The sequence below is a fragment of the Monopterus albus genome, unplaced genomic scaffold, assembly GCF_001952655.1.
Source record: "Monopterus albus unplaced genomic scaffold, M_albus_1.0 scaffold188.1, whole genome shotgun sequence".
NCBI lineage: Eukaryota > Metazoa > Chordata > Actinopteri > Synbranchiformes > Synbranchidae > Monopterus > Monopterus albus.
Window position 1 is genome coordinate 194,348 of NW_018128068.1, and position 15,184 is coordinate 209,531.

A 15,184-nucleotide genomic window follows, 5' to 3' on the forward strand; every position below is an offset into this window, starting at 1 on the left:
AAATAAAATAGACAACAACTGCTCAGAACAACATAGAGGCTTAAAATATTCACCTGCTCAAACAGCACAACGGAACTTTACTGCAACTGATAGCTTGACTATGTGCAAATTCAAGCCCATTCTAATGAAGCTGCAAATGAAACTGTGAAATGAAACTTAAAACCAAGAATCAAAAAAAGTAAAAAAATCTACATTCTGCACTGGTCATAGATATGATGATGTAAAAACACATCATATTAAGCTTGATAAAGACATCAGATGGTGCACGATCATGTATAAAACATTGATTAACACTGTTCTAACAAAACATGCACTATAAATATACCTCACATTCATCTCTAATCTCCAGCAAACTAGCAAAATAGATCAAAAAAGTTTTAATATAGTACACACAAGTACCTGGACAACCTGGAAATACCAAATATTTACCAAAGTCTGGTCAATATAGCTATGCAAACTTGTGGGCCAAAGAAACATGTAATACCAGAAATGTTTGGGAACGCGGCCTCCAGTGTTTGAGTGAGCTTAGACCTAAAACAGATCTGAGAAAAGCAGCTATGCTCTATGAAGAGAGATAAAACAGACTGTGAAAAGGGGGGGGGGAATCAAAAGATAAAGTAACTTAAGGGCTTGCAAATAAACCTTCAGACAGTAAAGAAAAATGAATTGTGTGCAGCTGGTGGTTTGCAGAGGGCATGATAAAATCTGCCTGCACAGAGAAGAAACTAGTTCTTTTGAACTGTAATGAAACCATGTGGCCAGAATGTGACATTTGAAAGGATTTTCTGTAATTTGAGAGCAGCCTCTGACAACAGGATTTGTCTCATATTTGGTAAGAAGAACCAGCTGACGAAATGCAGACAAAAGATTTAATTGTGAATTACCATGAATTACCATGAGTTGCTGTTATATACAAAAGCAACAAATCCTTTGATTGTCATTTTTAAAGTCGCTACCACAGACACATTATATTTTAGCTAATAGTTATCATTTATGCTTAAGTTACAGAGAGCATTAATGTATAAACTTTACAAGTTTATGCACCAACATTATAGGCCTGTATCAAGTTCTAAATTTGTGTTATGTTGGTCAACATCTGCCTTTACACCCTTCTTGACAATCAAATGAAAGAGTCAGGCTTTTATGGTTCATAGAGAGTAAATGTCTTAACAACATAATGTCATTTAAAAGAAACAAGCAATAAGGATTTAATGAGAGGAAAGAGGGAATTTCTTCCACTCAAGACACTATCAGATAAATAGAGGACTGCTAATGCCACAACTTGCCACTAGAGGTCGCAGGACCCAGGCCACCAACATGCAGGAGACAACCAGAAGAAATGCTTCTAAAATCCCAATTGACTTTAGGTTACTATTAAAACATTTAACACAAAAACATCCGAGAAAACTCCAACACCTGATATTAACACCACTTCAGATCCTTTAATAAACAAAAGATGACGAGAATATTAAAACTGCAGCTTCATTACTTTAAACGAATCCTCATATAAACGACGTGGCCTGAAAATAAAACAGTAGGCTCTCATATGTTTATTAATCGCAGCTGAAGTCTGGTGAATCGTAACGACTTGCGGTATGTTTGGGGCTCTCCTGCGGTCCCTCCTCCATCAAACGTCAGAAACTAACCGTATTAAAACGCGTGAAGCCGCTCGAACTCGCATATACCTCGTTAACCCGACAGCCTGCGGTCTGCCTCCTCAGAGACAATAAAGAGACTCTAGAGTTTAATGACACAGAAAAGTGGACACATATGCCAAGCTGTGGGGCGACTTGGGCGACTACTGGACAAGAATGCATCAGAAACGTGTCTGTTTCTACAGAGATATTTGTGCTGGATTAATCTGATACAGGCCGGAGAGTTTCTGTTTTTCGAGGCTATGAATTGAGTAAAGTCTGATGGGCAAACACAAACTTGGATTTCTGCTGATAACAAAAGGGACTGCCCCAAGAAAACGAATTAAGTGAGGAGGATTTCAATTTTAAATTCCAAGGAAGTTTTAAAAAAAAACTGCTGCAGGGCGTAAAAGATTTATTTGAAGGTTAACTCGTCTTCGCCTGTGAATCTGCACATAACTACGCAGTGAACCAAATGCAGAGAGAAAGATGCATTTGGGTAAGGCTTTACTGTTTGTCCTCCTTCTCAACTGCGCAACTCTGAGCTCATCTCTGTCAACTTGTGCCACCGTGGATATTGACCATGTGAAAAGGAAGAGGGTCGAAGCGATACGAGGTCAGATTTTGAGCAAACTCCGGCTCACAAGTCCTCCGCACTCCCTCGGACCGAGTAAAATCCCGTATGACATCCAAGCACTGTATAACAGCACCAAGGAGCTACTGGAGGAGCTTGGGAGGAATCGGCAGCAAAGTTGTGGTCAGGACAACACAGAGACAGAGTACTATGCCAAAGAGATATACAGATTCAACATGGTCTATGGACCGCCAGAGAGCAGTAAGTATAGTCTAATAATTATTCAGTGATTCAGGTTTGTATCCGATTTTATTTTTACTGCTCGCAATTAACGCGTTCTTAGTGCGTAATTACGCACCAAATGCAGGGTGCACGCCCATACCGGTGGCAGTCAGACGCCACAGGTTTGAGTGTTGTCAAAACTACAGCCAGTTTCTATGCTATTAATCAGTGGTGCTTATAGGTTGTAGTTCAGAAACTCTGGTTGAGCTGCAGCACACAAAGATCCCTTACATACAAGAGACATACTGTACACAAAAATACAATGCTTAAAAATATTTTGTGCCTGACATGGTTTTCACTTATCTTTGTAAAAAAAAAAAAAAATCCATAAAATGACATCCATCACTTCTTATAAATAAATCAATGAATATATTGTTTTTCATTTGAAAAGCATAAAGGCTGAACATAAGATGTTTCCTACTTTCACAATAAAGTCCATTTTCATTCCACATCACACTTATGTTCTTAAGTTCTCTAAACTAGTTGTAACATAATCAGGTAGCATGTATTAAATGTATTAGACTGAGATTTTCAACTCCAACTTTTCATATGTATGTAAAAACATTCTTCGAGTGTCAAACTCTGAAAATACACCGTTCTGAACAGTGAAATCCAAACATCCAAGTGAAGTAACAATAAGCAACGCAGATTTCTAAGAGGAAGGGGGATAATAAAAAAAAAAGTGTGTCTGTGTCGGAGCACTTTGTGATTTGTAAAACTGGAAGGTGAGCCTGCTGTGCACCTGGCTTTCTTACTGTAGTACTCACCAGCCTGTTTTAACCCTGCACCAGTGCTTTAAGAAAGTCGCTCTTCTTCGACTCCTGACTGCACTCTTCCTCCTCTTGTTTTTTCCTCTATGGATCTGTCCCTCTGTTCATATGCTCCCAGTTCCTTTCCAGTCAGGCCCAATTAAAAGGGACAGCTGCCCTGTCACTTGGGGAAGCCTTTAGGAGCAGGAAAAGTTAACAAAAGGTTAGATGCTGCTGGTGTCCCTCTCTTCACTGAAGTCTGTCTGAACAGGAGGAGTGAGGTCCCATGAAGCCCTCCATTACACGGACACATTACCATGGAGCTTAAGTTGACCCCACTGCCTCTTGGGGCCTGTGGATTACCGACATGGGTGGCCTGTGAGCATGAGATCACTCACTGCAGCACTCTGGTTTAACTTCACTAAATTGAGTGTGAAAATGAGCTAGCATCATTCCCTCTAAACCTGAATGACTCCACTGTGTCGTCATTTTATTGGCAGTGGGTAAAATTGGGCAACATTACACCTGAACACACCTGAACAACAATGAGCTTTATTTTTTTAGATATATTTGTTACTTAATAGTAAAGGCCTGTTGTGAGCTGAATAATTTGAGCTCAGTCTCTCTTTGGCACAGCAGTTCCCTGTATAGAATTAAAAACTATGAACTAGAAGTGGAAACCTGGTGGAAGAGGAACATGTGTCAGTACTTGAGGAAAAGGCATACAGCTTATCCAGAAAGTAACATAGGATATATGCTGTGTGAATGAAAACCAGAGAGCAAAGCCGAGATCACTGCACAACAACAGGTGTTTCTCTAAAGCATAAATGTCAAATCAACACATAGACAAAGTACCTGTGTGTGCACATACACAGGTATATACAACAAAATGTTAAAGACAGATTACAGAAATTGTCTTACAAGTGAAAATGCAACAGGATGTTGTTTCTCTTCCATCCTGCCCCCCTCCATACAGCCCTTCTGTTGTTATTCCAGTCTCTCAACCCTGTATCTTCAAAAGTAAGTAAGAGTAAGTGTTTTCTCATCTGACACCCCCATAGGACAGCATTGTTTGTCTTTTAATTACTTCTAAGATACACTATAACTAGCCATGTATTTGTATATTTACACTTTGATACCAGGCTTTACCTCACGTTAAAGTTGATGATGCCACCTGAAGAATTATGTTCTTCCACTAAAGGTGTGGATATCTACATTTAACAAGTGCTCTTTTCCAAGAAAATGTTCTGACAAACTGAGGAATTTGTCCCTGCCAAGTGAAGAACGTGGATTTTGTTACCTTCAAACAGACAGTCTGTTTCCCCTGTTTACGGTCTTTGTGCTAACCTAACCTAACTGGCTGCTACCCGTAGCTTCGTATGTATTGTACAGGCATAAGAGTGATACTAGTGTTGTCATCTGAATTTCCACATAAAGGGAATCAGTGTCTTTCCAAAATAGCAAACTGCTCCTTCAAGATCAGGTAGAAATGGTAGACTGTGAGTGAAGCCAGTGGTTATGAAGACAGCCACCTGTCTATAGGGTGCTGCCCCTTGTGGTCTCGGTCTAATAATTGTTTTTCAACTTCTCCTGCTGAGTCGAAGCGTGTGCGACAGAGCCAACATGGAGCCATTGGTGCTAGGCATTATTTTAACCCCACATCAGAAGGCCAAGTGAGAGACTCCTTGTTACAGTGAAAGTACAGATAAAAAGTGAATGCTGACTGCAAGGACATTCCCTGGGCGCAACCTTTCAGCCAATCATGTTCCTTGATGAGCCAGCTTTGTTGAAGGAGGAGCTCAGCCCCACTCAGCCCTGGGTGGGAGCAGGGCTGGCTGAGCCCGAGCCAGCATTATTACCCACTGCTGTTTGAAACGGAGGCCAACCTGTTCTCGCCCGGCTCTGTACAATCAAAGCAGCTTAATTGTGCTAATGTTAAAATGCCTTGACAGGACCCGTGTGCTGGCTTTGTGTAATCACTCTTAGACTTGCAACAATGTGGGAAAATACACCCTCCCCTTCTCACAGTTTTTGAAGGTAAACTGTTGACCTCTGTGAACCAACACAAATCTGTGACAGGTGCAAATGAAGCAGAAAGCTGCTGGATGACTGGCAGCTCACTTGAGAAGCTGGACAGCAAACATCAGAAAGATTTCCATTTATAGCATGGCACACATGCAGAATCTGGCACATGTCAATGACAGCCAATGACTTGTGGAGAAGTCATCGTGGTTCAGAAGGGGTTTGGGTCCAAAACATTGCCAGTGGGACCCAGGATATGAGGGTTTTTGATATGCAAATACCAGGGAGGTGAAGTCATGCTAAATTCAATATTATTGCTTTTTCTATTACAGCATTTTCATTTGCTCCAAATATAGACAAAATGTGCTGGAAAAACACTGAGGAAATTTGATAAGACAGTTAACAACACTAGTCATTTCAGTGTGGGCTGATAAACTTAGGCTCAGCCGTTAACCAAAGTTCATATTTTAGGTCTGAATGGGTCTAGATGTCTTCACTATATAGAAAACAATCACCAAGTCATTATTTTCATATTCATGTAGGGCTTTATTTCAACATATCTGAAGCTATATGAAGTGTCAACAAATGAAAGAACAACTATGACCGCTGACTGCATATAAAAACTGGACAAACCCACTGTGACGTCACCCACAGCGGTTTTGAAGCTCAAGTCTGACTGTCGCCATATTGGTAGCACTACACTCCACCTGCTACGTCTAATCCAAAAATAGGCATAGAGGCAGGGCATGAGTAGAGCTCTCTAGAAAACTAGCGGCCAGCCACTTATGGCGGGACCATCCTATCTGTAAATCAATGTGGCCATGCCCTTAATTGTGCATACATTTTACCCTTAATATAATTTAAACGGATGAGTTATAAAAAATAAATTCACCCCTGTAAAGTTGTCATGGAAGGGGAAATTAGCTATAGAGGTCAGAAATTTTCATGTACCAGGCTTTAAGCATGTTTATTTCTGCTGTAAAGTTGGGCATTTTAACATGGGAGTCTATGGGGATTGATTCCATTTTAGAGCCTCAAGTGGCCATTCGAGGAACTGCAGGCTTTGGCACTTCTGTCTCAGGGTTGGAGGGTGCTGCTTGACTATGGCATTGCCATCTAGAGTCTGAAATGAAGTTTTCTGCCAGCCCAGTTTGTGATATCAGTTAACAGTTGGAACATTGGCTGACACTACTTTGGCATCAAGTGGATAAACGTCTGATCCAGCTACACTTCTCTCACAATAAGTGACGCAGCCAGAAAAGTATCTTTCAGATTGAGTTGTGAATGGAGACGGGCTGAAACAATCAGGGTTATTAACTGGGCCTGAGTCAAGTAATCGTTTCATCAGTTAGCTGTGGAGAGAAAAATAATTCAGCACTTATACTCTGATAAACTCTGACTTTTTTTTACACATTTATTAGACTTAACTAGTTAGTTAATGGGAAAACATAATTGGGAGATTAATCAAGAATAAAAATAATCATTAGTTGTAGCCCTAATATTAATTTTTAAATGTTTAATAACTGCTTCTATTCCTTCTATTTTTACAAATATTTTGTCATGTCACAGTTTCCATTGTCAAGTTGAAACATGAGTGTTTAGATGTGCAACTAAATTAGTAGTCTGTGTTTTATGGTGACACGTAAAATTCTGTGTTATTAATTTTGAATGGCTTCTTATAAAAGCAGAAAATGGGAAATTACACAGTATCAAGGTTTAAGATTTTTTAATTGGATTAGTAATTTTTATTAATAATTATACATAGATTGTGGCTGTTGATGCTCGTCAGACAAATATCAAATAGATTTTTCACATACATAACTCACCAAGTCAACTTTTATAGGGCATTTTTAGAGTTATGTTGTCATGTCACAGCAGGAAAAGCACAGGTGTAAATAATAAAATTAAATTCCACTTAACTTCTTCAGTTTCAGGGTCCTATTATTGTGCATGCTGGCTCACTGGTGCACTGTCTTGACTTACACTTGAATAGAATCTAATGTAATAAAGTTAATGCTAGCAGTAACACCTGGGCTTTTCTTTCTATAAGTCAAAATGTCTTCTGTGTAAAAGGTTTACATCTGAGAAACTGTTCATTTCAATATGCACGAGGCCAAAGTAAGTGAGTGTGATTATGTAGATGAGCTGTAGCAGTTGATGTCTGTGTCTGGACATAACACTGCTGGTTCCTGATTAGATTTTCTTAGCCTGCTCTTACACTAAATTTTATTCTCTCTATTCCAGATGATTTGCCCTACTGCCCAAAGGGCATCACCTCAAAGGTTTTCCGCTTCAGCGTCTCTTCCATGGAAAGGAACTCAACCAACCTCTTCAGAGCAGAGTTTCGTGCTCTGAGGGTGCCAAATTCAAGTGCCAAGAGGAATGAACAGCGGATTGAGCTCTACCAGGTGCGTAAAGGTACCGTTTCCATGTCCTTCTACCAAGATCAAAGGCAAAGCTCACAGTTTCAGCCAAAATGTATCTTATGTAAGCTGGTTACTCCTTCTCCAGCCCTAATTGACAACACGAGCCAACAACAACCAGATTGTGGGCACGGGCGTGGGTAACAGCCAGACCAAAAGTCAAAAAGCTCAACAGGCCTGCAGAATATTTGCAGAACCAGGATAGGGGTATGGTTAGTGTAGCACTGACAGCCCTGATCCAGTGTGGTTCCACTTTTGGTTATGTAGAGGTCTTTAATATTTAATCCTCCATACAGTATGCACAGTCTTTTAAGCTGTTAAGAAGTGGTTCTAGTCTGCTGAGAAACAGTGCAACGCACTTTCCTAAGTCATCAATGTCATCAGGTCCTTGTTACTTTTAAAGATCAAATACAAAGATAATCAGGTTATTGTAATAAAAGATACATGTAAATAATACCACTACATGGTATATAGACTCTGGTCAGGAGTGACAGCTTGACAAACCCAAAGGACATTTTGACCTGCGTAACATCAACATTATTATGACGAGCATTGACAAGCAAGTGTTCACATTACCAGACACCTCAAGATGACAGCTTCAAACAAACTAATGGTTTGCTAAAAACATTATTAATAGCTACCATACATGAAGGTAATTTGAACAGTGTAATAACATTAACTGGTGTTATATTGGACATGCGAGGCTTAGAAATGCTCCCACGTTTGTTTGAATTAACATGATTTCACCAACAAAGATTGGCTGACTTTAGACATTCATCTAGCTTGTTTTTGCAGGCACCTCCACACTTTTCAGTTCACAGTCTGCTGTGTCAGAGGAATTTTTCTTTCAGAAAAATGGAACTTTCCCAATAATTATGGCTTGATGCCCATATATATACTTTTTAAGAGGAGAACTGGTAACTATGGTAACAAGACAAGATGTGAACGTTCACCCCCCCTGCATAATCTGTTTGCATGTTATGCTGACATCAGTTCATAGAATGATTCTTTACAAGTGCTCAAAACTCTTCTTGGATAAATGTAACAAGACATGAGTTTGACAAGTAACAGCTTCATCTCGTACCAACATCCATGTCTGTCGTCCACTCTATTTGTTCTACTTGTTTCTTGAGACTTTTTCAGGATTGAGAGAAAAGAGGGACTGTTTATTATTGCCTTGCAGATTGTGAGGCCAAATGAACACATTAGGAAACAACGCTACATTGGAGCCAAGAATGTGCTGACCAAAGGTACTCCAGAATGGGTCTCCTTCGATGTGACTGAAACAGTGCGTGAATGGCTGATGAACCGAGGTGAGACTGAGAACACTGCCATTTGTTCTTTCCAAAAGCTACTGTATCATACTCATAATGAGAATCCCATGTTTCGACTGCATTTCTCATTAAAGTATTGAGTTTTAAAAATGAAGACTGCTGACTTGGGCTTCTTTTTAGGAAAAAAAAAAAAACTTGACAATCATCTTTTCTATAATTGTTTGCCATCAGGAACCAATCTGGGTTTGGAAATCAGTGTGCACTGTCCCTGCCACACCTTCAGCCCAAATGGTGACATCATTGACAATGAGAACGAGGTGCTCGAGGTGAAGTTTAGAGGTGGGCTTCAGCAATATTATTATTTTATATTTTATGGCTGGTGTTGCTTGCTCTTTAAATCTAATGCCTGTAAATGTGTTTAAGTTTAAATGGGTCATGCTGCATGTTCATATGGTTCTTAGTTCAAGAATTCCTAGGATTTAAAATGTTATCTTTTTTTTAAATATGTCTTATAGTAATTCTGGTAAAAATCAGTTAAATACTTGCAGGTTATTTGTATATTTCTCATGCTTGGGAGTTTGGTTCAAGATGGATCGATGATTTTGTATTTATACTGAAAGTACATTGTTGCCTGATTGAACAAAGGTTCAATCAGGCTCAGAGGGCTAAGAAGAAATTTGCAATGAACATAATGAGCATGTATCTCCATCATGTCTGTAATTAAGGTGTGGATGGAGATGAGGGGCAGAGTCGCTTGGATGTGGATCCCCTTAAGAAAAAAAAGGAACAGTACCAGCCTCACCTTATCCTCATGATGATCCCACCCCACCGCCTCGATACGCGGTCCACACACCGGCGCAAGAGAGCGCTGGACACAAATTACTGTTTCTCGTAAGGGGCACGTAAATCATTTTTACCTGTAGCTGCTAGTACTTGTGAAAAGTGTTTACATGCATCACCTTAAACACATATTGAAATATCCTAAATCTGCGCTGCAGCAATATATCTGCTATTTCCCACAAGGGCCAAGAAGGTATTAAATGCCAAGAGAATGTGAAGATGTGTCTATTGTAGATGCATTGTAACAAAAACTAAATCAGACACTGATGTTGTGCATCCTTATCACAGAAACACGGAGGAGAGCTGCTGTGTTCGCAAGCTCCACATTGATTTCCGGCGTGACTTGGACTGGAAATGGATCCATGAGCCCAGTGGTTATGATGCCAACTACTGCTCTGGGCCCTGCCCTTACCTGAGGAGCTCAGATACAACACACAGCTCGGTATGAAGGACAGCAAAACACAAACATATTTTCTCATTCTAGTGATAAATGGCCAGTCGGTTAGCTTTGTTTTTATTTGTCCAGAGTTTGATGTACTGTATCTACCTCTGAGACCTATGCCTCCACTTAAAGGTCTTAATGAAACCAGATCCAAAATCAAAGATAATTAGACTTAATCCAAAATGCAGTTAAACCAAACACAGAGCAACAAGTAGATACTCAAAAACTTCCCTTCCCAGTTCACACACCGCATGTACCATGTGATCAATGCTGATAATGAGTCTGATTTCACTTGAATATTATATTAGACATACTGACACAAGACTACAAATAAATAAAGAATAAATACAATTTGGAACCGAGTTTTTCTCCCCTGTCTGCTTTCCAACAGCTGCTGAGCCTGTACAACACTCTGAATCCGGAGGCGTCGGCCGCCCCCTGCTGTGTCCCTCAAGACCTGGAACCCCTCACTATACTCTACTATTCTGGACGAACTCCCAAAGTGGAGCAGCTCTCCAACATGATAGTCAAGTCTTGCAAATGTAGCTGAGAAGACATGAAAGAAAAGATAGTGTGGCATGATTTTACTAGGTACTGATCAAACCCTTTGGACTCTTAGCTGTGACAAATACTTAAACTGACCCTGTAGCCTTGTGACTTAGATCTGAAAACCACTCTGCTGGTCACACTGTTTTCAAGGATGCAGGCTTTCTTAAAAACTTGAGGTCATTTTCTTTTTCTTGGTTTGTTTGGTTTTTCCCCCTCCCATTCAGTTAGTTCTGGATAACAAGTAGTTATTTCTTAAAAGCACCAACCCAAAATGACCATAGTCTTACTGTCAAAGTATTATCTTAAAATATTTTCTACTAGATTTGTGAAGATGGACAACACACTCCTAAGGCTAGACTGCAGGGAGGTCTGTACAGTTTGTGTGAAGAAAAAACAATGAATGAGTGAAAGAGGCTCAATTTGTGGTATATTGTCTGCTTCAGAGCTCAAGAAAATATTCCACCAAGTTACAGTTTCTACATTGTCAGTAGAGCAGCTCTGTTTCTAGTCTTGGGATGATACTGGTAATGGTCACAAATACAGACAATGCTCTGCTGAATGCTCGAATAGTCCGTTTAGGCTGGATTTTTCCTTGAACTTGCCTTAAAGTTTCCTTCCCTTCAAACAGTGGGCATTATCTTCAAACACAAAAGGAGAAAGGACAGACTTGCTGCTGTATCCAAAGCCATATCTGTGGTCAGAGAAAAGGAGAGCTGAGAGAGAATGCCTGTTGGATTTGCAATGGAAAGCGAATGAACAAAGAAGTTGAGCCAAGCTTTTCTGTTTTTGGCCAGCCAGCAGCAATGGCTTTTTTCAGTGCATCTATTAGAAGGGATGGAAGAAGAAGAAGAAGAGGGGACCTGTATGGAAGGGAATAACTATGATGGAAACTAGCCATGAGCACATTGCCATTCACTGGAAGTTTTCATCCTTAACAGGTTCAAATACTTCTTGGAACATCAAATAATATACTGGAAAAGAAGAACTGTTATGCAACAGGTTCTTATGAGGTTTCTTTTACATTAAGAGCAGATTTAGTCTGTTATGCAGCTTGTCATATAGTGACTATAGTGACTGGGAAGAAAACTGATGTGTATCTCCATGGGTGTAAACAATTAAACCATGAGTACTGTTACTTTTCCTTCTGATTTAGAAAGAATGAGCTATTTTATTTGTCTATATACTGTACAAACTAGTTTGGCCTGTTTTATTGGATATAGTGCGTCTCACTAAAGGCTTATTGTGCTAAAACTGCCAAAATACTTTTTACCAACACTTACATTATTGCCCGTTGTACGTTTGCGTACGTTGTGTTTTCTGGAGTATTAAAAACTGTATCCACTAGGGGGCAGATTAGGGGCTAATTATCCCTGGCAGGGAACAGAATATCTTCCTGCTTTTGCAAACAGTAGGTTGAACCCAAGTTCCTCTAACTGCATCCATGTTTGCCTCCTTTCCATGTTTTCCTTGTGTCTTAGTCTCACTCATGTACAATGAAAGAAAATGATGCAAGGACAGAGGAACCGAGGAAACACATTTTAACTGACATGAGACGTATTTTCCTCTTATTGTTAATGTGAAGCGGCCAATCACGAACTGATTTTAGATGAAGGGGCGTGTCAATTCGTAGAAGACTTCCATGAAGGATGCACTCAAGTATCCTTGGGCATAGCTCCTCACTCCTCGCTCCTCAGAGCAGAGCTTTTGGACATCATTTATCATGGCGGACCAGAACAACTTCAGGATTGAGGACCAAGTGATGATAAAATAAGGGAACTGGGATTCACCTAGTGTAAACAGAACAAAATGGCAACACTCCAGGTAGCTCCAACACCATTGGTGTTGTGATCATGGTAGAGGAAATGGCAGCGGCAACATAAAAAATGATATGTCAGCTGAACAAGCTCCACGAGTTTCTTTTCAAAGCGTTCAGCCATAGCGGTGGTGACACAAAACTGTTGCTAACATTACTTTCTGCCCCCACCTGTCATGTTCTGAACTGCATCTTGTGTATTGTTAATTCTGACCTGCCCAGCCAACTCTTTCACAGATCAAAGCATATGCGAGGCAGCCACGATGTGCATGCAAACGTGTAGTAAAACCAAGTATATTGCTGGCTTAAAACATTATTATCTTCAGACAGCTACATCAGAGCACTTTTCTCCAACAATAACAGGAAACACCATTTACTATGCAGTTGTTTACTTCAGTTTTAAATCATTATCATTCGCCACACTCTAGCTCTAGCTGGCAAGGAGTTGTATGTGCAGTCAGGACTCCCACAAATGCTGCAGCCTTTCAGTCCTTCTGCTCAATCTATGTTTGTTATGGTGCTCTTTTACAGTGTGAAACAATTACGAAAATGGGGGAATAGGTCATAACATGACAGTGGCTGATATAGAGTTAGACCTCATTTTTCTCTGAATCATGAGAATGACTGAATCCTTGTACTGTGTGATGTTCACCCAGTCAGAGTCATCTAGCCTTTAGGGGACATTTAGGTGACATTTTTGGCAGTAATATTGTTTTTGTTGACTTGTTGATTATGGTTGTTATTAAAAACAACATGCTAACCTGTATGAGCTCTTCGTAACCTATAAGAATCACTCCATGAAACACTCAAATGTAATAGATCTGTGAAAACATTTAACACTAAATTAGGGAATGATGACTTTACCCACTGGACTTGTCTGCCATATTGAAAAGCCATTTAAAATGGTATTTTCTCAATGTTTTGGTTCCATACAAACACAATTTTATTTGAATCTCACCAGCCCCACCTGTTTCCTGCAGGTGCATGCAAAGGCTTTTATTTTAATTTTTTTTCCTTAGCCAGAGCAATAAATTTAACTTCTTGCATTCAGGGAATGCTGCTTGCTTTCAGGCAAAAAGCAACTACTCTTATTATAGAGCATTTTAATATGCAGGCATTTCTTTATTTTCTTATTTTTCATGTCATGGTTAGCATAAATCACACATAAACCTGGGAAATGCATTTGTTACCATGTCCAAAATTACTTTTTTATTTATTAAACTATTATTCCTGTATTTCACAATAACAGGTTTATTAGGAGTGTAGAACATGAGACTTTTATTAATAACTTATCAACAATTAAACTACAAACCTAACATTCTATTTAGATTTAGCAAATTTGATGGATTGTATATTATAGTAATTTATAATGTATTAATACATTTTCATGAAGATGAAAACCATACTGGTCTTATATATGGACTGCACAGTTGCACAGATTTCAGGGGTGCTGGGTTGAGCTAATGTGGACTGACAAGTAGTCAGAGAGAATTCCTTTTCTGTGTGTGTTCGTCATTGTTCCCTGTCACACCCAATCAGAGATGGACCATGATGAGAACACAAAGACCAGAGGGCATGATGGGGTCTAAAAACAGGGGTCTGGGATTTAATGGCTTTGCGGACAGCCCTGTCCTAACAAACACACATTACTGGCAAAGAGCAGCTGTACCCCATGCATGGTTGCCTTCTAACCTTCAGTAAAAGTCACTTTCTTATTCATTAGTCCCTGCTAGAAACCAAGGTTCTCATAGGCTTATTATTACAAACACCAAATGCTCTGCAGCTACAGTTCCCTGTTTACTTCTTCAAGTCAGTAAATGCAACTAAAACTGGGTGATTATCCACTCCAAGTAAGAGTATAATCATACAGCTGATTCTTTTCTCATGTCGCCTAATGGAAGCAGGCTGAGGACTCAGTGAGGCCTTTGCTAACAGCAGGCAGCGGCTTGATTTAAGTCTTGTAAGGAGTCATTTTGACTTACTATATGTAGCAGCAAAACACCACCCAGACAGCAAAAAGACATACAGTAAAGTTTATAGTGCAGTGATAAAATGTGCTCATCAAATGTGAGACTGGTTGTCTTGATATACACTCACCGGCCACTTTAATAGGTACACCTGTACAATTGTATGCACTTCAATGCAACATTTCTGCCTTAACAGCAGTGTTTTATGAAGCTCAGAATGTTTCTATTTTTATGAAATTGTCATAAATGCATCACTTCAATTATATGGTCATTATTGAGATCATAATTAAAGGTGGTATACTGGACTACATTATATTCAGAGGTGTTCTTGATATTCTGACCTTCTCGTGTATGCAGCTGGGGAGGACAAAAATATAGAGACACCTCTGAATATAATGTAGTCTAGTACAATGCCACCTTTATCTATGATCTCAATAATAACCATACAACATGACAATATTTAGTAGCTGTTGAATAGTTCATAAGTCGCACCACCTAAATACAACCAACACAAACGTCAGTAGGGGCTATCATTCTGTCTGCTTATCTTGCTTCTTCTCTTGCATATGCCTCTTGAAAACCATTTAAAGAATTATTTGGATTCTGTTGAACCTT

The 15,184-nt window shown here is 39.6% G+C and overlaps 1 protein-coding gene across 1 annotated transcript; it reads left to right on the forward strand.

The window, feature by feature from the left end:
* The first annotated feature begins 1,627 nt into the window (after positions 1-1,627).
* LOC109969998 (transforming growth factor beta-3-like) lies at positions 1,628-13,366 on the forward strand. The gene is made up of 7 exons (XM_020617277.1): positions 1,628-2,469; positions 7,506-7,669; positions 8,868-8,997; positions 9,190-9,297; positions 9,684-9,849; positions 10,087-10,240; positions 10,632-13,366. Exons 1-7 carry the CDS (start codon positions 2,124-2,126, stop codon positions 10,788-10,790), a joined length of 1,227 nt encoding a protein of 408 aa, XP_020472933.1. The 5' UTR covers positions 1,628-2,123; the 3' UTR covers positions 10,791-13,366.
* Positions 13,367-15,184: the final 1,818 nt, after the last annotated feature.